The 22982-nt window shown below is 37.8% G+C and overlaps 1 protein-coding gene across 1 annotated transcript in view; it reads right to left on the minus strand.

The window, feature by feature from the left end:
* Positions 1-1266: 1266 nt before the first annotated feature.
* The window catches only part of ptpn6 (protein tyrosine phosphatase non-receptor type 6), a 42780-nt gene continuing 21064 nt past the window's right edge, over positions 1267-22982 (minus strand). Inside the window, exons 6-16 of the mRNA XM_033981026.2 lie at positions 22381-22497; positions 20481-20594; positions 18614-18710; positions 18444-18523; positions 16006-16155; positions 15571-15702; positions 13449-13603; positions 11095-11162; positions 9772-9923; positions 4881-4945; positions 1267-1440 (exon numbers count right to left, since the gene is read on the minus strand). Of these exons, the coding sequence (XP_033836917.1) occupies positions 1344-1440; positions 4881-4945; positions 9772-9923; positions 11095-11162; positions 13449-13603; positions 15571-15702; positions 16006-16155; positions 18444-18523; positions 18614-18710; positions 20481-20594; positions 22381-22497 (1227 nt within the window). The 3' untranslated portion in view covers positions 1267-1343. The remainder of the gene's footprint in view (positions 1441-4880; positions 4946-9771; positions 9924-11094; positions 11163-13448; positions 13604-15570; positions 15703-16005; positions 16156-18443; positions 18524-18613; positions 18711-20480; positions 20595-22380; positions 22498-22982) is intronic.

The following is a 22982-nucleotide window of genomic DNA, read 5'->3' on the forward strand; positions in this document are numbered from 1 at the left end:
AGATGCAAAAAAAAATGCTGTGAATAACTGAAACTGAAATGTTACGTAGTATGGCATTAAACTTATCTATAGAATCATTTCAAATACAAATGCGACAGATGCTCAGTTGGTTGGAGTGTTGGAGGTTCCATTCATCCATTTTCTTCCTCTTATCCGGGGCAGCAGTCTAACCAGGGACTCCCAGACTTCCCTCACCCCAGACACGTCCTCCACGCTCCTCCGGCCGGACCCCGAGGTGTTCCCAGGCCAGCCCCGGAGTGTCCTGGGTCTTCCCCGAGGCCTCCTCCTGGTGGGACATGCCCAGAAAAACCTCCCCACGGAGACGTCCAAGAGGCGTCCTGAGCAGATGCTTGAGCCACCTCAGCTGCTCCTCTCCTCCGTTCTCAACATAAACATCATTGGTCATTGTTACCCCCCAGATTTACAGATCCAATGTCTAAAAGGCCGTCCCAATAAGACACTCAACCAAACCAATTAATAATATTTAAACACAAAGTAACCAGAAAAGCTACATAATTCACCTTTAACTCCACCTCTAGTGATAGTAACCAATGTTTGCAGTCACAGCTCAGTGAGATTTGGGTATTTTGTTTTGTTGAGTCTATGCGTTGTTTTTAATCCATCCTGTTTCCACTCCTAAAATCATGTCAGAGATTTAGACACATTTTTTTAGTAATTAGGCCTATTTTATGTATTCATAACCAGTGGAAGTGGAAAAAATAAGTAAATAAATAAATAAATAATAATAATAATAATAATAATAATAATAATAATAATAATAATAATAATAATAATAATAATAATAAGGCCTATTTTATGTATTCATTTTAACCAGTGGAAGTGGAAAAAATAAGTAAATAAACAAATAATACTACTACTACTACTACTACTACTACTAATAATAATAATAATAAGGTCTATTTTATGTATTAATTTTAACCAGTGGAAGTGGAAAAAATAAGTAAATAAATAAATAATAATAATAATAAGGCCTATTTTATGCATTCTTTTTAACCAATAGTAGTATAAAAAATTAATAATAAAATAAATAAGTAAATAATAATAATAATAATAATTTTATGCATTCATTTTAACCAGTAGTAGTATTTAAAAAATTATAATAAATAAATATTTTAATACATAATGATAATAATAAAAATGATGTGATGATGAATGAAAGAAATCTTTAAAAGTCTCAAAAAAATCACAAACAAATTAACATATTTTTGTATTAATTTATCAACATCTGAACAAAAACATTTCATTCATAAAACAAATTATTCTGCTCACTGTTTTATATACGGTAAAACTATATCAATATAAATACGCATATGAAAAATAAACTACTTTTTCTTGACGGAGCCGCTCTTCTTCTCAGGCTTTGGTTTCTTGGGGTCTTTCTTTGCTTTGGACAGGTTTTCGTAAACGTCGTCCTTATTCCTGCGAAAACAAACAGAACAAATCGATCGGTCACAGGGTCAGAGGTCGTTAGTGGAAACTGTTTGGAAAGGGAAGCGTTTAAGGCCAAAAATACGAGGTCAAACGCTGCAGCTGGAGGTCAAAGTTCACAGGCTGGGCAGAGCTAGATTAGAGCACATGTGTCAAACTCCAGGCCCGGGGGCGAAATCTGGCCCGCTATGTCATTTTATGTGGCCCGCGACAAGGTAAATTAAACTTTATGACTGTCTTAAAAAGTCAGTTTATCAGGAGATATTTAGTTACATAGTCATATTTTTTATTGATTTATTTTTTTACATCTATGCAAATATGAGGGCAATCGAAATACAGAAACACGCCCACGGGACTTTAAACCGGGACGAGGGGGGCTTTTTACTCTCACACACCCGTCGGACTGCAGATGGCGCTGTCGTCCCGCCTCCACCAGTAGAAAAACAGCACCAAAGCCTGTTTAAATCAGCTGAAAGGACGTGTCGCGGTAAAATCATGTGACCACTGTGAGGCGCTAGTGAGCAGAACAAACTGTCAGGGATGAAAACGAACTAAACCTTGGTCTAAATTATAATAAATATCTCGTTTTTTCATGTACAAAAGTTGCAAATTGTGTAGTTTAAGCCGCTACAAACACGTTCTGAAGTGCATGTGATTCTTGCATTAGCTTTAGCAGTTCATTTTTTAATATTTTCTCATATTTTAATGCTCCTGTGGCTGTTTAAGGTATGAACTTTGAACATAAACTTTATTTTAGAATATAAATTGCAAAACGAACCATCCAAACTAACCATTTTACCCCTAAAAAAAATGAAAATAACAGTAAAAATTAAACACTCATTTGGATCTTAGTCGTCAGATTACGCCGGAAAAACAGGCGTAACTTAAAACGTCACTGGTTCTTTTAATTCCTGTGAAGTCTTGTGAAAACCCAGTTGAACCAAACCCGTTCTAAGGCGTCAAACATAGTGATTTTGACACAGATTTTGTTCAAAAAAAATAATTTAATCTGCTTTTTTCCAGCTGTTTTTATTTGTATTTTTTTTTTATTTTCTCAAACTCAAACTGTGACGGTGCTAAAAAATAAACCTTCAGACTTTTCAGCAGGTCTCAAACTACAACAAAAAATACTTTACAGATACTGCTCTCAAATGTAGTGAAGTAAAAGTAAAAAGTAGTATAATACGTTACTACTAATGATAATAAAGTTTTGTGATATCGGGTCAAACATTCACAGAAATAAACTTGTCTTCAGCCTCTTGTGGATTAGAAAAGTTAACGCAAAAAGATGGATTTACATAAAAGTATTTAAATAAAGTATGTGTGTATTTCTGGAAACTTTCGTGACATAAACGTCTGTGTCTTTGCATCGACTTCTGTAAAAACAAACCCTGTAAATTTGACTGTCTGGTCCGTGTTTGTGTGTTCCTCTTTCTAGTTGCCTCATTGTGTGCGTCTGTATCTTTGTGTTTGTGTAATACTCGGTACAATCCACACACACAAGGCAGAGTTCGCACCAGAAAAGTTACATAGTGTATCTTTAAAGACACCGTTTTCGCTGTTTTCTGATCAGTGTTTTGTCGTTTCCTCGTCGCAAACAGACCTGGAGTTGCGTTTTTGTTTTGTTTTTTGTTTCATTCACACACGTTTAACGCACAACCAAACCTGCATATTTAGGCTTTGAGTTCTTCTCTCAAACTGAAAACGCTCCGTTCCACCTTGTGATGTCATCATGTGGCGATACAGGAAGTGCTCCGCTGTGTTTTTAAACTCCACACACCTTCATTTCTACAATCATTTGGATATAATTTCAGCTCCTGGTATTGCCAAAACTCGACTGAACTAAAGGTAAAAACGTAGCAGTTCACTTGAAAACTACCACTTGATGACGTCACAAGGTGGAACGGAGCGTTTTGAGGTTTGGAGATGTAGACAGACATGTGTGAATGAAACAAACACGACTCCAGGTCTGTTTTCGAGGAGCTAACCGCATTATAAGACCTTTAAAAGACGACGAAACAGGTGTAGAACAGATGAAAATGATGGATCGCAGTATTTTATTTATTCATAGTACTGTTCCTGTTCTGTTTGAAGACCCTACATTCTGCAGTAGTGTGACAGTGTGAGTTTTAGCGCAGGTGTGTGAGTGAGTAAATGTTTTCTTCTGGTCTATACTCACTCAAAATCACACAAAACTGACTCTTGTAGCTTTAAACCGTGTTCTAAAGCTGCAAAACAGACCTGGAGCTGTGTTTTTGTTGTGTTTCTGTTGTGTTTTTGTTGTGTTTTTTGTTGTGTTTCTGTTGTGTTTTTGTTGTGTTTTTTGTTGTGTTTTTGTTGTGTTTTTGTTGTGTTTTTGTTGTGTTTTTTGTTGTGTTTCTGTTGTGTTTTTGTTGTGTTTTTGTTGTGTTTTTGTTGTGTTTTTGTTGTGTTTCTGTTGTGTTTCTGTTGTGTTTTTGTTGTGTTTTTGTTGTGTTTTTGTTGTGTTTTGTTGTGTTTTTGTTGTGTTTCTGTTGTGTTTTTGTTGTGGTTTTTGTTGTGTTTTTGTTGTGTTTTTGTTGTGTTTCTGTTGTGTTTTTGTTCTGTTTTTGTTGTGTTTCTGTTGTTTTTGTTGTGTTTTTGTTGTGTTTTTGTTGTGTTTTTTGTTGTGTTTTTGTTGTGTTTTTGTTGTGTTTTTGTTGTGTTTTTTGTTGTGTTTCTGTTGTGTTTTTGTTGTGTTTCTGTTGTGTTTCTGTTGTGTTTCTGTTGTGTTTTTTGTTGTGTTTTTGTTGTGTTTTTGTTGTGTTTTTGTTGTGTTTTTGTTGTGTTTTTGTTGTGTTTTTGTTGTGTTTTTTGTTGTGTTTTTTGTTGTGTTTCTGTTGTGTTTTTGTTGTGTTTCTGTTGTGTTTTTGTTGTGTTTCTGTTGTGTTTCTGTTGTGTTTCTGTTGTGTTTTTTGTTGTGTTTTTGTTGAGTTTTTGTTGAGTTTTTGTTGTGTTTTTGTTGTGTTTTTGTTGTGTTTTTGTTGTGTTTTTGTTGTGTTTTTGTTGTGTTTTTGTTGTGTTTTTTGTTGTGTTTTTTGTTGTATTTCTGTTGTGTTTTTGTTCTGTTTTTGTTGTGTTTCTGTTGTTTTTGTTGTGTTTTTGTTGTGTTTTTGTTGTGTTTTTGTTGTGTTTTTTGTTGTGTTTTTGTTGTGTTTTTGTTGTGTTTTTTGTTGTGTTTTTGTTGTGTTTCTGTTGTGTTTCTGTTGTGTTTTTGTTGTGTTTTTGTTGTGTTTCTGTTGTGTTTTTGTTCTGTTTTTGTTGTGTTTCTGTTGTTTTTGTTGTGTTTTTGTTGTGTTTTTGTTGTGTTTTTGTTGTGTTTCTGTTGTGTTTTTGTTTCATTCACACACGTTTGAGTGAGGACGGGCTCTTTAAATGTGCTCTGTGGATCAAACTGAATAAAACGGACTCACTTGGAGACCTTCCTGGAGGCCGGCGGGTGCTTCAGCTGCAGATTGCCGTACTCTGTCTCAGTTTCCTGTGAAAAAAGAGAAAGTGAAGGTTAAATATGAGTCACATCCAAATAATGAGACGTCCGAGAGTCTCCACGTCCAACTGTGTCTTATACAGACTGAGGGCGGAGCTAAGGAGAGTGAACAGGAACGTCATACTACTACTACTACTACTACTACTACTACTACTACTGCTACTACTACTACTGCTACTGCTACTGCTACTACTACTACTACCACCACCACCACTACTACTACTACTACTACTACTACTACTACTACTACTACTACTACTACTACTACTACTACTACTACTACTACTACTACTACTACTACTACTACTGCTACTACTACTACTGCTACTGCTACTGCTACTACTACTACCACCACCACCACTACTACTACTACTACTACTGCTACTACTACTACTACTACTGCTACTACTGCTACTACTACTGCTACTACTATTGCTACTGCTACTGCTACTACTACTACTACTACCACCGCCACCACCACTACTACTACTACTACTACTACTACTACTACTACTGCTACTGCTACTGCTACTACTACTACTACTACTACCACCACCACTACTACTACTACTACTGCTACTACTGCTGCTACTGCTACTGCTACTGCTACTGCTACTACTACTACTACTACTACTACTACCACTACCACCACCACCACCACTACTACTACTACTACTACTACTACTACTACTACTACTACTACTACTACTACTACTACTACTACTACTACTACTACTACTACTACTACTACTACTACCACCACCACCACCACTACTACTACCACCACCACTACTACTACTACCACTACTACTAACGTCTTCTGCAACTACCAATTTCTACTACTACTACTACTACTACTACTACTACTACTACTACTACTACTACTACTACTACTACTGCTACTACCACAACAACCAATTACTGCTACTACTACTACTACTACTACTGCTGCTACTACTATATTTGGACACTTAAAGATGCTTTACATAAAAAACAGCAGAAGAAGAGAGGGATTACAGATTAAACAGGTGAGTTTCTGAGAGATGTCAGGACTCTAAACCCACACACGAAACAGTACAATGTGAAGTATAACAAACTTAATAAAAGGTGTAGGCTAATGTGTACTTTTATGTACTTTCACGCAGATACTCTCACCACAGCTCTGTTCTACTACTGTAAATTATTTTATTCTTCAAATTTTCTTAAGGCGTGTAACTTAATGTCGTCACAAAACTCAAACTTCACCGTCGTCCGCTCTTGTTCTGCTGAGACGCTGGTTTCTATTTTTATCAGTTTTGTTTTGTCTTGTTTTCGTCCCACTCTCTGAGCACAGACTCTGGGTTAATGTTTGGTTTTCTCCAGCCTCTTAGTTAATGTTTCACTGATAAGTCTGGGTTGATCTGGGTTGGTCTGGATCAATCTGGATCAGTCTGAGTCGGTCTAGGTTGGTCTGGCTCGGTCTGGATCTGTCTGGATCTGTCTGGGTCTGTCTGGATCAGTCTGGATCAGTCTGGGTCGGTCTGGATCAGTCTGGATCTGTCTGGGTCTGTCTGGGTCGGTCTGGGTCTGTCTTGATCGTTCTGGGTCTGTCTGGATCAGTCTGGATCAGTCTGGATCTGTCTGGGTCTGTCTGGCTCAGTCTGGGTCAGTCTGGGTCTGTCTGGGCCTGTCTGGATCAGTCTGGATCTGTCTGGATCAGTCTGGCTCAGTCTGGGTCTGTCTGGGTCTGTCTGGGTCTGTCTGGCTCAATCTGGGTCTGTCTGGGTCTGTCTGGGTCTGTCTGGGTCTGTCTGGATCGGTCTGGCTCGGTCTGTCTGGCCCGGTCTGGGTCAGTCTGGCTCAGTCTGGGTCTGTCTGGGTCCGTCTCTATTTGCGTCCCGTATCAAAGGAGGTTTTCTGAGGCGTGTAAAGCTCAGATGTGGGTCAGAGGTCGTGTTCCTCTGTGTCTGATTCACACTGGTGTTTTTTGCCCCGGGGCAGATGTGGCGACAGAAACATGACCTCAGCCGAGAGCGAGACGAGGAGCCGGAGCAGGAGCCGTTTAGAAAAGCAGAATTATGTTTATATTACTGTATTTTTAAGAATATTTCTGAACATAAACTCACCAAATGTTAGATTTTTATGATTTACGTCCAGAATTAATCTTGTGGTTTAAGTACAAAATAAAAACAATAATAAAATCAACAAAACAGATTTCCCTCTATAGATAAAAAACAGTTAAAGTTGCATTATGTCACTTTTTTTGTGCTGTGGGGAGCGCTACCTGCCTGCCTCAAAGGGGTGTGGCTTTAACCTTATACATCTCCATGGAAACGAGCAGTAACAACACGTTTTTTGAAGTTTTAGCGATACAAAACCTGTAGTAGAATTAATGTAAATATATCTAAGTTTAAAGCCACACTATGGAACATTTCAGGCAGTGCAATAACATCTACGCATTTGGGTCCGCTACCTGCTCGTCTTTATCAATGACACGTTAAATATGTGCAGGAAAAAGTCAAATAAATACTGCAGTACTTCAAAGAGCACGTTTTGGATTTTACAGCGCGTCCATAAAGTGTTTTTACGATTTTTAAATTTTATTACAAAGACGAGAGATAAGATGGAATAATCTGATCTCGATTGTTCGCTCTGCGGTTATAAATGTTTTAATAGCGTTGTATTTTTTGCGAGTTCCTTAATCAAATATTTTCAGAGCGTTGGATTGAAGAGATGTTTTTCGTTTGCACCTCATTCTCCAGATTCCACTCGTCTGGATTTGTTTCTCTGCATTAAAGACGAAAAGAGAAAAGACGGGACGTTACGGAACAAAAATAAAAGATAAAAGATGAAACTGAAGCATCGATGAGGCGCCAAACCCAGACGTGTGTTAATGAAGTAAACACTGAACACGTCTGATTAACACGTCTGAGCGGTTCTTTGTAATAAAAATGTGTTACTCGACGTCCTCTCCTGTTCACGAGTACTACCACACCTCGTACTACACAAACTGCACAGTACACACGAAGTTACACAACAGAAGACAGCAGTACACTGGACACACAAAGCAGTATATACAAGGAAGTATACACGAAGTAGTATACACGAGACAGTATACACGAGGCAGTATACACGAGGTAGTATACACGAGACAGTATACACGAGGCAGTATACACGAGGCAGTATACACGAGGCAGTACACACGAGGCAGTATATACGAGGTAGTATACACAAAGCAGTATACACGAGGCAGTATACACAAGACAGTATACACAAGACAGTATACACGAGGCAGTACACACGAGGCAGTATACACGAGGTAGTACACACGAGGCAGTATACACGAGACAGTACACACGAGACAGTATACACGAGGTAGTATACACGAGGTAGTATACACGAGGCAGTATACACGAGGCAGTATACACGAGGCAGTATACACGAGGTAGTATACACGAGGCGGTATACACGAGGTAGTATACACGAGACGGTATACACGAGGCAGTATACACGAGGTAGTATACACGAGGCAGTATACACGAGGCAGTATACACGAGGCAGTATACACGAGGCAGTATACACGAGGTAGTATACACGAGGCAGTATACACGAGGCAGTATACACGAGGCAGTATACACGAGGTAGTATACACGAGGTAGTACACACGAGGCAGTATACACGAGGTAGTATACACGAGGCAGTATACACGAGGCAGTATACACGAGGCAGTATACACGAGGTAGTATACACGAGGTAGTATACGCGAGACAGTATACACGAGGCAGTACACACGAGGCAGTATACACGAGGCAGTACACACGAGGCAGTATACGTACCATACCCATAGACTGTATAAAGTTATATATACAGTACAGTCTATGATCACACCACTGTTCCTAAAATCAAAACTACTGCAATGATCTGATATAGTAGTAGTATAATATAGTACAGTACAGTACAGTATATGTGAAGATCCCAGTCTGTCCCGTCTTTTTTGTGCCGTTTTCCTCCTCTGTTCCGTGTCAGAGCCTGGATTTGGGCGGAGCTTCTGACTCCTGCACGCCTGCTACTAACTGTAATCACGCTGCACCCGGGGAGGAGAAAGGGACCGCGGACCCGATATTCGGCGCCAGATCGTCCGCGTACATCCACGTCGATCCCACTCCCACGACCCGCTCACAGACCCCGCCCTCAACTGTCTGAAACCACCCGCCTTCTCTGTCGTTAACACTTTTCAACTGATATTTAAGACGAATAATAATCTCAGTGTGTACATATTCAAACACTTTTTATCGAGACAGAAAGGGGTTTGTATTTGAGAGGCAAAATAAACTTTAAACGACTGATATATTTTGCATAATATGGAACATTTCAGACCATGCGATATCATCTCCACGGTGACATACAGTCCTGGCACAATAATCACTATATCAATTTTCTACATGTGAAAGTTAAAACTATATATTTTTGGAGTATTTATCCTGCGTACTTTTTTTTTTTTACACTACGGGGTGACTTTTTTAATTTTTTATTTTTAATTTTTTGATGATACGATGAGATTTAAGCTGTAAAAAGTTGAATAAATCATTTTTATGACTCATTATCGGGACAAACTCAGTACTTTCGTGTTTCATTCTGATGTTTATTCATTGCAGCTTGTGATTTTCTAACAATATTGTAGATTTAAAGTCGTTTTTTGTGGTTTAAATCTGCTCTGGGGTTGTTATAAATCTTGAATCTCTCGCAGCAGATAATAATTCTTCCATATGTCGCGCTCCACCTCTGTTTTAAACTATCGCCCTCGTGTGTCATGACGTGAACCCCACCCCTGGACTCACCATGGAGGCCGTGGTCTTGGCTTTAGTCGTCTGGATGTACTGGGACACTGCCAGGTAAATGAACTTATACTGCGCCTCCGTCTGGACCATGCCGGACCTCTGCTCTCGCACCATCTGGATGATTTTAGAGATGTCGAGGTCGCAGTCCAGACCTGACGGAGGAAACGAGGATTAGACTGATTTAATCTCACCGGGAAGGAAGTAAAACTAAAAGAAAGTGAAGATAGAAGGAAGCACGTGTAGGTGATCAGACGAGAGAGGAGGAGATGGAAAAGTATGAATTAAACAGGTAAAATACGATGAATTTACAAATAACTTTCTTTCTTCTTTCTTTAAAATACAATATAAGCAGAAAAATAGTAGATAAGTCCATATAAAACAGTAAAAATAGGAGCAGATGTGCGGATAAAAGTTTGTTAGCAGATTATAAAACGCGATTGTGTCACTAACGTATCCGGTTTTGCCTTTTTTTATGGAGTATATTGCATTTTTGTGAAGTAAAAAACAGCTAAACTCAATTTTGTCGCGGCTCGTCTTTATACAGTCACGTGATCTGGTGTTAAATGTTCTGGTTTCATTGATTATTGAGGGATTCTGGGAGTTTTTGAAGTAGTTCTCGTCTAATTTAAGTTAAAAGAGGTTCAAATCCAGGTGAACTTTAAATTAAGGGTGAACAATATGACAAAAAGTTATTTAGAGCCATGTAAACTTCAGTTATATGAATGTCTTAATTTAAGTTATGGTTAATGGTCACATTTTTCTATAGCGCCTTTCTACCTTCAAGGCAATCAAAGCGCTTTACAACAAGGAACCACACACACATTCACACACCAGAGTACCGCTCAACCAATGATGTTTATGTCGAGAGTGGGATTTGAACCGCCAACCTTGGGATCAGTGGACAAACGCTCTGCCAACTTGACTTGATTGGAAAAGTTTGATTGTGTTTTTTGCTTAGCATCTACAGCAGGTATAGGCATCTCTACATCGGCTGGATTTACCCGGGGAGCACGTTTACCTGCCTGGACATTTTCTTTTTCCGCTGTAGTTTTTTCCAAATTTTCTTTTAAATCTAATTGAACCAAATCGCCATCACCTTTGCTTTCTGTTTCTTTATCTTCTCCTCTGCAGCATCACCAGTCCGATCTTTAGCATCCTGATCTTTAACATTTCCTGTCTCATTCTCTTTTATTGCTAATTTGTGTGTTTCTTGTCCTCCTCTGTGTTCTCTGTGATTGGTTAAACCTATAACTCTCTCGGCCAATCAGAGGCGTGTGTGTGTGTGTGTGTGTGTTTGTTTTCACGCAGACGTCTTTATTTTACCTATTGAAGTGATGGTCTCGATGATCATGTCGATCACCACGATGGTTCCTGTTCGGCCGATTCCAGCACTGCAGCAAACAGCACAAATTATAATAATAATAATAATAATAATAATAATAATAATAATAATAATAATAATAATAATAATAATAATACATTTTATTTGTATTGCACTTTACATTTTAGAGAAATCTCAGAGCGCTAAATTATAACGTCACAGCTCATGAGAAAATACGTTTCAATAAAATCCTCGTCTTGTCCCGTTGAAATGCCAAACGTCTTTCAGTTCTGTGGTTTTGAACAGAGACTCGATGGATCTGCTCCAGAACTAAACCGTATATTTAAAAAGAAATGTTTTTATTATCATTGTGGAATCAACAGCAGTATTGAGCATGAAGCTACTTCCCTAATATCGAAATACACAATAGAAATGTTTGTTTCTTGAGTTGGTTTGTAATAACGCCTCATGTTAAAAGTATATAAAAAAAAAAAACAAGAAAAAAAAACTCAAATTAAATAAAAGCATAAATAAATAAACACATAAATAAATAAATACATTTAAATAAAAATTGTAAAAAAAAAGAAAAAAAAACTCAAATTAAATAAAAGCATAAATAAATAAACACATAAATAAAAACATTTAAATAAAAAAATTGTAAAGAAAAAACAAAAAAAAACCCTCAAATTAAATAAAAGCATAAATAAATAAACACATAAATAAATAAATACATTTAAATAAAAATTGTAAAAAAAAAAAAAAAAAAAAAAAAAAAAGAACATGCAGTGAATATGTATAGCTGCAAATACTTGAATAAAAAATGTGATGACAAAAAAAAGAAAATGCAGTGGAAAGTCTTTATATATTAAATTAGTTAATCTAAAATAAAAGAATAATTCATACAAATGCTGCTGTGTTAAACTCACAGAGGCTCCACACAGAGGACGTAATTATACTCACACGTACTTTACTCTTACTCAGTGTCACATGAGGAGCATTCCACATGGATAAACTAAACTTGACTCAAACCTTTGTTTGTATCTTAATCCTAATCCTGGAAAAACTGGATTACTCAGTGAGCTTTAGGTTTAGTTACATCACACCACAGATTACAAAAACTTTAGTGTAAGAAAATGTACAAAATGTAGAAAATGCCAGTGTGGAGCATTCAAATATATTGTGGTTGCCATCGGTTACATAAAACAATGAGTCCTTCTTATGCAATATGTGGTACCACTTTATAATAACTACACCTAATAAGACTTAATTAAGTATGAAAGACTTAATTCATAATGAACAAATGGTTAATTAAGAAGGATTCAGGCTCAGAAACGACTTAATTAACTCATTTTTTATCACTGCTAATTAAGGCGGAGTTATTATAATGTGTAACCGACTATTATTTTAAAGGTTTTATGTTACACAGAAATCACCCTCATGAGTTTTAAGTCATGATGAGGAAACAACATTAGACAGATTTTAAAATAATGTAATATGGGCCCTATAAAGAAGAAAAAAACAATTACATCAAGACACAAACAAGATGAAAATAAACTACAAAATATAATGCCTAAAGACGACATATTGTGTTTGTGTCTCTCTATATTTATGATCTAAGACACTTTTGGATCATCACGTTTTAGATGAACAATATTCATCTAAAACGACTTAATACAAGAAATAAATCCGCTGATTCTGTGTTAGAAAACTGCAGTGTCCAATAGGAGCTGACGTCGCCGTAAATGTCATTACAACAAAGCGACGTGGAGCTGTTGGCGCCCCCTATGGACAGATGCACGTCACACTAGCGAGCAGTGGATTTTTTTTCATTTGTACGAAAAAGACGAGGTGACGCTGACAAATCCTACGAGTATCAGCGATAAAGAAAATAAAACTGGAGAGGGAAGAGCGTACGTCACAGTGGGCGTGTCACAGTGGGCGTGTCACAGTGGGCGTGTCACAGTGAGCGTGTCACAGTGGGCGTACGTCACATTGGAGGTGTCACAGTGGGCGTGTCACATTGGAGGTGTCACAGTGGGCGTGTCATAGTGGGCGTACGTCACAGTGGGCGTGTGAAGGTCATGGTGAAAACGGGGGCTGATCTGCAAAATGGCGTCTTGAAAATAAGCGATTAAAGTTTACTCAAATATGCACCAAATACAACTTCGAGATGAGAAAGTGAAACAACTAAAACAGGTTTAAGTCTGTTTTATTTTCTACTTATTCCGGCCGGGGGTGCGACTTATACTCAGATGCGATTTATATGTGAAATATGTTTTTTTCTTCATTATTGTGCTTTTTTTTGGCTGCTGCGACTTATACTCTAGAAAATCCTTTGAAACAGACTGAAAAGTACCTGCAGTGGATGATCATGGGCCCGGCGGTGGGGTTCTCCGCCTGTCTCGCGTTCACTTGTTCCAAAAAGCTGAGCACTCCCCCGGGCTCCTGCGGGACGCCGTGGTCGGGCCAGCTCAGGTACTGGAAGTGCCAGATCCTCCTCGCCTTTTTGGGCTGAAAATAAAAACATATGAAACATTTTAAAACATGGAGTGAAGACGTTTGGCTGATTGATGAAGCCGCTTCTTCAGGTCTGGTCAGATTAATGCTGGACACCGCCTTATATCTGTCTGAAGGTGGCGCTAACGACACAGAAACTAAAATCATATAGTTTAAATTTGAGTTTTAGGATATTTGGACTTGTTTTATGATGATTTTTTTTTTTTTTTCTAGGCCGATCCACACTCATCGTCTTCCCTGTCAGCATAAATAAAGATTTTTTTTAAACTTAAATCAATAAATAATGCAGTTGACACATTTAAAGCCGCACTATGTAACATTTTCTGGGTTCACTACCTGCTTGAACCCATGGAGACATTACTGATTTTCTAGGAATGTTCCACAGTACAACATTATCTATACTGCAAATGTTCATGTAGCTGTTTATTTAGCTCAAATTCATTCTTTCTGTGAGCGCACCGCCTCTCCACAGATCTGACCTATAACCTGGCCTTGGCTGCACTACCTACTTCTCTCCGTGTAGACAGGTTTAATGCCATATTGCGTAACATCTCCATGGAAACAAGAAGTAACATAGTGCACGTAGACTGTTTATATAAATAGACGTAGCTAACCTGCTAGCCGCCGCCTCGTTACAAACAGGAAGTGATCATTTGTTCACTTCCTGCTCCATCGACTCTTTGCACTAAAGTGTTTAAATAAAGCTTTATATGGGTTCTTCAAGCATCTGGTTGGCACAAAGTAAATATCGACCTGAGCTGGTGATTTAAGCCCGATAGACCATAAGCTAAAAAGGGCAAATATCGGCCCAATATACCGGCTAACCGATATATCAGTCTGTCTCTAATAACGCGTCCTAAAAGTTACATAGAGGAGAACGCGTATAAATACTGTGCTGTCAATCGTATCCCTAGTGATCATGAACCGGTCTAATGGACATAGCTAACCTGCTAGCCGCTGCGTTCCAAACAGGAAGTGATCATGTGTGCGCTTCCTGCTCCACCGACTCTGGCTCCAATTCACTTTCTATTAAAAAAACTTGCTCGTCTCTCTGTACCTGCTGCTTGTAGTTTTGGTCTTAAATGTTTGTATTAACCCTCTACATGATCCTGGGGTTAATATTTTTGAGTTATTTTGAGTTTATTTTTAAAGTTTATTTTTATTTATTTATATATATATTTTAGGGTTTTTTTTGTTATTTTTATTTTTGTTATTTTATTTATTTATTTAGTTAGTTAATTTGAGATTTTTGTATTTATTTTTTATTTAATGTCTTTGTTTTGTTTTTGTTTTGTTTGTTATTTTATTTATTTAGTTAGTTAATTTGAGATTTTTTATTTTATTTTTATTTTTTGTTATTTTGAGTTAATTTTTGTTTGTTTTTTAACTGTGTCCTCTCTCTGTACCTGCTGCTGTCAGACTCATTTTGGTCTTAAATGTTCAGATTAACCCTCTACATGATCCTGGGGTTAATATTTTTGATTATTTTTGTTTATTTATATATATATATATTTTAGGGTTTTTTGTTATTTTTATTTTTGTTATTTTTTTGTTATTTTATTTATTTAGTTAGTTAGTTAATTTGAGATTTTTTTTATTTATTTATTTATTTATTTTGTTATTTTGTGTTAATTTTTTTTTTTTTTTATAAACTGTCCTCTCTCTGTCTCTGCTGCTGTCAGACTCATTCTGGTCTTAAATGTTCGTATTAACCCTCTACATGATCCTGGGTTTTTTATTTCACTATTGTGTCTGTAAATCAAGATATGAACATTAATCACAGACAAATCAGGTGTCTTCTTTCCCCGAGGTCGCTCCCGCTAGCGTTAGCAACAGGTTTGATTGACAGCGTTGCTAAGTTTCTACTCACTTTGACTTTTTTTTTTACAATATTAACCAAAGTCACAACAGGTTAAATGACGTAAACGGAGTTGAAATTGTGTAGAAATGTTTGTTTTTACCTTTTCTGCCAGAGCGATCTCCAGCACTCTGAGTTTATAATCAGTGGCGTCTCTTTCGGACACGTGGGTGACGATGTACGGGCCCATCTCCTTCGAGCTCTCGGGGTCGGGCCAGTACGGGACACATTTATTCTGAAACCAAATAAAGTGTTTTTTTATTTTTTTTATTTGGTAGAAACAGAAAAACAGTTAAACATGAGCAGACAAACGCATTTCATTTAGCTGGTCATATACTTCACACAATAATTGCAATATTAAAGTTTATATTCTGATATTTACATAACCAAAAAATAAAATAAATTAATAAATAATGTGCACAAAAATGGGTTTAAAAACTATGTCCCAGAGCTTTGTTGTTTATTAAAGAGCCCATATTTTTATCACGTGGTGGAACACAGAATAAACACATTGACAGGGCACATTTTTCATACTGACCCGACCCTTCTCGACCTCTCTCGTTGTCATGACGATGACCCTGGAGTTTTCCTGCCAGACCATCTGCCAGAAGTCGTTGACGGTGGTGGCGAGGCAGCCCTGCGTGGCGATGTAGACTTTGTCGTCCGCTCCGGGTTCCCTCAAGGTGTTCTGCGAGTGACGGGGAAACGTGTGAGATTAAAGCCACAGTATGGAACTTTTCAGCCCAAAACTATGTCGAGTTAAAGCGTGTTTGGCACTGAATAACACGTAATAACATAAATCCTTACTCCGGTCGGGTTTTAAGTGGCACAAACGTGATTCTTATTTGACCTTCTGCTCGTTTCCGTGTTGTTCTTTTCACATTATGGTATAAAACGTATCCAGCTCCACGGAGAATGTTCCAAAATGTTGCTTTAACTTATAATAATGCAGGTGACATGCATTTAAATCGTTGTAAACAAGTAAATAACTAATCAATAACTAACGTCCAAATCAACTATAACTATTCCAGTTGTCAAAACCACAACACAAAGTATAATCACTGTGACCTTTGACCTTTGGCCCACTCTAAATGAAGGTTTGTGTATGTCGTTTGAAAAGGAGCAAGAACAAAATAACCATGAACTACCAAAAAGAAGAAAGAAGAAGAAGAGGACGAAGATGAAGAAGAAGAGGACGAAGAAGAAGAAGAGGATGAAGAAGAAGAAGAAGAAGAAGAAGAAGAAGAGGACGAAGAAGAAGAAGAGGACGAAGAAGAAGAAGAGGATGAAGAAGAAGAAGAATCTGTGTGAATGTGTAAATTTAATATGTGTAAACTTTGTGCAGATTGAGTTTGTGTGTCCTGAGACGACACCGACGACCAGGGATAAAAAAAAGAATCTAATGGTCACAGAAATAAACAAACATACTCCTGAAATACACAAATATACTCCTGAAATACACAAACATACTCCTGAAATACACAAACATACTCCTGAAATACACAAACGTACTCCTGAAATACACAAATATACTCCTGAAATACACAAACGTACTCCTGAAATACACAAATATACTCCTGAAATACACAAACGTACTCCTGAAATACACAAATATACTCCTGAAATACACAAATATACTCCTGAAATACACGAATATACTCCTGAAATACACAAACATACTCCTGAAATACACAAACATACTCCTGAAATACACAAATATACTCCTGAAATACACAAACATACTCCTGAAATACACAAACATACTCCTGAAATACACAAACATACTCCTGAAATAAACAAAAATACTCCTGAAATAAACAAATATACTCCTGAAATACACAAACATACTCCTGAAATACACAAACATACTCCTGAAATACACAAACATACTCCTGAAATACACAAACATACTCCTGAAATACACAAATATACTCCTGAAATACACAAACATACTCCTGAAATACACAAACATACTCCTGAAATACACAAATATACTCCTGAAATACACAAACATACTCCTGAAATAAACAAACATACTCCTGAAATACACAAACATACTCCTGAAATACACAAACATACTCCTGAAATACACAAATATACTCCTGAAATACACAAACATACTCCTGAAATACACAAATATACTCCTGAAATAAACAAACATACTGACACTGTTCTGTGTGGCACTGATGCACAGGGACAAAAAAGACTCTTAAGTTCACTGACCTAAATAAAACAACTGAATTTAACCATTTACCTCAATGAAAATGTATCAAACACAGACACTGGACAGAGATGGACACTAGAGAGACAGACACATAGATAGATAGACAGACAGACAGACAGACAGACAGACAGATAGATAGACAGACAGACAGACAGACAGACAGACAGACAGACAGACAGACAGAGAGACAGACAGATAGATAGATAGATAGACAGACAGATAGATAAATTGATAGATGGATTGATAGACAGACAGACAGACAGACAGATAGATAGATAGATAGATAGATAGATAGATAGATAGATAGACAGACAGATAGATAGGGCTGAAAGATTTGTGAAAATATCTGCACATTAATATCTAACTGGGATTTTTCTGACGAGCCTCGAGGTCGTGTCATTTTCTAAACACATCCAGAAGAAAAGACAAAAACACTGAAATCTGAACTGACGAACGAACACAACTGTCACATTTCTGAACATGTTTGTACAGATCTGAGCTACAGAGCGAGCAGTTTTCATGCACAGTAAGAACACATGGAGACTCAGGGAGGGCATCTGACACACAGGGTTAGCAGTTTAGGATATTTTGCAGCTTTTCTGATTTGCTAATTGCGTCATTCAAACTGCAATTTCAATTTGTTTGCGATTGATCTTGCAGCCTTAATAGAGAGATAGTTAGATGGATGGATGGATAGATAAATATACATATGGTTGAGTGTACTGGTGTGTAAAAGTACTGTGAGGACGTACTCTGACGTAGTTGGCGTTGATGTAGTCCGAGCCAACCTCATTGGGATCAGCGTTCTGCAGAATGACCCTCGTGTCGTTGACTGGAGACAGAAAACATAAAGTAAACATTTACACATACACAGACGTCCTTTGATAAACTGTAAAGAGACGCGGGAGGGCATCTGACTCACAGGGCAGGATGTTTTTGTATCTGTTTTTGCTCTTGTTCTCAGGCCGCTGTCCCTCCTCTCTGCTCTTTTTCACCTTTGCCTCCAACTTTTGCAACGTCTACAAAGAAAAAGTGATTAGTTACACCGCCCTCTAGTGGAGAAGTTGCACCAACAGTTTTATTAACAATTTTCCCTTTAAACTGAACTGATTTTGAGCAATATTAATAATTATAACTTTAATTTATTGACTGCAGAATGGATGAATTTGCTAGTTAAAGGCGCACTGTGTAACTTTTCTGGTGTTTATCTGGACGGTTCACTGTACGGCAATAAACTTATTCAGCTAATATTTGATTATAAGTGTTTCATAGCCAAAAACTGGGATTTCCTAGATACTTATGGTGGTACTTAGTAGATACTCGACTGGTATTTACGGTGGTAGTTACTGTGGTAGTTACTGTGGTACATGCAGTAGTACTTTTACTCGCCAGTAAGTCAAATGTCTAATGATATTGTACATTTTATTCTTTAATAAATCTTTTTTCTAACCACCACTGCACCATATTCACTACAGCCGACAGTAACTAACACGATAATTAACCACTCGCTTAATACAACATATTACTGTAAGTACCAGTACTAGTACCAGTAACTATTAGTGTAAGTACCACTATAAGTATCGCTTTAAGTACCAGAAAGTATCACTATTAGTTATACTGTAAGTTCCAGCCAAAATACAGGTAAGTATCAGTATAATTACCAGCAAAAGTATCACTACAAGTACCACAGGAACTACTACAATAATTACCACCGTAATTACCACCGTCAAGTATTTCCTAAGTACCACAGTAAGTACCTGCTAAGTCCCGGATCCTATTTTAAAGCGCTGCCAAAAAATCCCGTTAAGTCATGTATTTTTACTATGAGTGGGCTCGTCTCTCCGCAGACCTGACCTGTAACTTGGCTTAACTTTGCGGAAGATTCTGAATAAAGTCGTAACATTACAGATAAAAGCAGATGTGTAAGCGTCACCTGAAAGTTGCAGAGTGCAGCTTTAACGAGCGAAGAAATCATTTTGTGCAGTGAAAAAATGATTAATTATAATTGTTACGTAACTCGAAATCAGATCAGTAAAAAAAAATTAACTAAAGGTGATGTGTTATATTGTGCTTGTGTCTCTATGGTTCTCATCTCTGACATTTGTGTATTATTAAGTTATAAATTGCACATTTTAAAATCGCAAAATTCATCGAAAGCAAATAAACCCGCTGAGTTCCTCGTTAGAAAAACTGCGGCGTCCAATGGGAGCCGACCGTAAACCTCATCACAACAAAGCGCCGCGTAGCTGTCGGCGCCCCCTATGGACAGCTGCACGTCACACAAATAAGTAGCTGATTTGTTTTGTTTTTTATTTGAACCAAAATGACGAGGCGACGCTGCCGAACGCTACAAATATCATCGATTAAGCAAATAAAACTGGAGAACAAAGTAAGTATGTCACAGTGGGCGTGTCCTGGAGTTAACGGCGCCATAAAACACGCACGAATCTCTGAAAAAACAAATCTGAAAGGGTCAATTAGAAGTAAACAACTACAAAAAAAAAGTCAAAGTCAAAAGTTAGTTTAAGTCAAAGTTAAAAGTCAATTTAGCCGAACAGATTTGCTTAAATGTATTGATATTTTAAACCGCAGTTATTATATTATTACAGACGATAAAAGATTCACTTGGTCATATTTCTGTTGATGCGATTTCCCCACAAGAGGGCGGTGTTACCCCTCGTGAACGTGCACAAGAGGAAGTGACCCTGGGCTGTTGTAACACTCTATTTAAAACCCAGTGATCCGGGAACAGAGCCTGATGTTGAAGTAAAATGTTGAAAGACTCTCACGTCAAACTCCTCCCAGAATCCGGCCTTGACCTTCTCGCCCTGCTCCTCCGTCTCGTCCAGCTGCCTCACGCGACTGTCGATGTCGGCGGCGTTCACGCGGGTCGAGTAGTACGGCTGTAAACGGCAAAAGTACAAGAGGAAAAGAGGGAGGGGGTTTAGATTGTGTTAACAATTGACCTGGTTTGGTTTTGGTTTGGGGTCAGTTTCAGTCTCAGTGTAGGTTTGGTTTTGTTCTAGTACTGTTTTAGTCCTGGTTTAGTCCTGATTTAGCCCTGTTTTAGTCCTGGTTTAGTCCTGTGTTAGGCCTGGTTTAGTCCTGGTTTAGTCCTGGTTTAGTCCTGTTTTAGTCCTGGTTTAGTCCTGTTTTAGTCCTGGTTTAGTCCTGGTTTAGTCCTGTTTTAGTCCTGGTTTAGTCCTGGTTTAGTCCTGGTTTAGTCCTGGTTTAGTCCTGTGTTAGTCCTGGTTTAGTCCTGGTTTAGTCCTGGTTTAGCCCTATTTTAGTCCTGGCTTAGTCCTGATTTAGCCCTGTTTTAGTCCTGGTTTAGTCCTGTGTTAGGCCTGGTTTAGTCCTGGTTTAGTCCTGGTTTAGTCCTATTTTAGTCCTGTTTTAGTCCTGGTTTAGTCCTGCTTTAGTCCTGTGTTAGTCCTGGTTTAGTCCTGGTTTAGTCCTGCTTTAGTCCTGCTTTAGTCCTGCTTTAGCCCTGGTTTTGTCCTGGTTTTGTCCTGTTTTAGTCCTGGTTTATTCCTGTGATAGTCCTGGTTTAGTCCTGTGTTAGTCCTGGTTTAGTCCTGCTTTAGCCCTGGTTTTGTCCTGGTTTAGTCCTATTTTAGTCCTGTTTTAGTCCTGTTTTAGTCCTGGTTTAGTCCTGCTTTAGTCCTGTGTTAGTCCTGGTTTAGTCCTGGTTTAGTCCTGCGTTAGTCCTGCTTTAGTCCTGCTTTAGTCCTGTTTGAGTCCTGGTTTAGTCCTGCTTTAGTCCTGCTTTAGTCCTGTGTTAGTCCTGGTTTAGTCCTGGTTTAGACCTGGTTTAGTCCTGCTTTAGTCCTGCTTTAGTCCTGCTTTAGTCCTGCTTTAGTCCTGCTTTAGTCCTGCTTTAGTCCTGTGTTAGTCCTGGTTTAGTCCTGGTTTAGTCCTGGTTTAGTCCTGCTTTAGTCTTCAATGAATCACAAATTAAAAACTGCAATAAATCTATATATTTTTCAGTTTTTCTCATCATAAAACACAGACAGATCAGAATAACAACAGTTTGCCCACATTTTCTAAAAAGTTTTAATTTCTTAGGCTCAAAAACAGAATCTTATCACGTTTTCTGTGTAAAATGATGCTTTTTATAATCAGAGAAAAACTGTGGCTTTCTCTAAATAAGTGAGATGAGTAACAAGTCGTGGGCTCGGTCTGTGCTCAAAATGTGGAACCAACACTTTTTGTTTGTAAATGACTGCAGCTGTTTCAATGTTTGTGCGTTTATGTTCCTACGTCAGTTTTGTTACTATGCCTCAATTTTTTTGTCCTGTTTTTGTTTATTGTGGAAAAATTCAATACATATTTAAATTATTATAAAAAAAATAAAAAAAATCAGGGTCATTCGTGGATCTGGGTTCAACCGACGTAATGAGCAATTTGATTTTAAAGAATTATTATTAAGTATTATGGTGTTTTTCTGGTATTTTCTTTAAATATTGGTGCTTTTTTTTCCATTATAAACCTCAATGTTGATCTAAAACGGCTCAGTAATAGAACAGATCCATCGACGTCCTGTTTGAAACTGCAAAACTGCTTCATTTACATGTTTTTATAGATCAAAAATAGCTGCTTTTGAACTCGAGTGCACGCAGACCAGAGGGTGGAGGCGGGACACAGACCAGTGGGCGGAGGCGGGGGGTGGTTTCGCTCATTTCTCACCTGTTTGAGGTAGACCCAGGTTCCAGAGACCTCCTCGATGCCTTTGCGTTTGTAAAACTCCACCAGGTCAGTGAGCGTGTCAAACGTCTCCGATCCTCCCACTGTGTATCTGTCATTCTGAAAAACAACAAACAAGTGGAAATAAACAAAGTGCTTCATCAGGTTTTCACTGTGGAAAATGAACAGGGGATGAACCGAGTGACGAACGAGTGAGAAAAGAAGAAGAGCTGAGTCTGTGGACACTTTGAAATCTGTTAAAAACTTTTACAGAGCAGCGTTTGTGCAGAAAAACAGAACTGTCAGATTTTTATCTCTGTGTAAAACACTTTTCTAAATAAGAAAATGCTAGAAAATAAATAAATAAACACATAAATTTATTATTATTATTATTATTAGGCTCTGTTCTAGGTCTGGTTTAGTAATTCAAAGTGCTTTACAGAATAAGAAAGACATTAAAATCACACAAATCAAAACATAAATAATCACAAATAGTCATCATAAAATTAACATTAAAACAGAAGAGGCAGAATAAAACCCTTTCAGTCGTCTGCACAGATAAACAGAACCGTTTTGAGCCTGGATTTAAACATTGTCAAAGTAGA

Source organism: Periophthalmus magnuspinnatus, chromosome 16, assembly GCF_009829125.3.
Source record: "Periophthalmus magnuspinnatus isolate fPerMag1 chromosome 16, fPerMag1.2.pri, whole genome shotgun sequence".
NCBI lineage: Eukaryota > Metazoa > Chordata > Actinopteri > Gobiiformes > Gobiidae > Periophthalmus > Periophthalmus magnuspinnatus.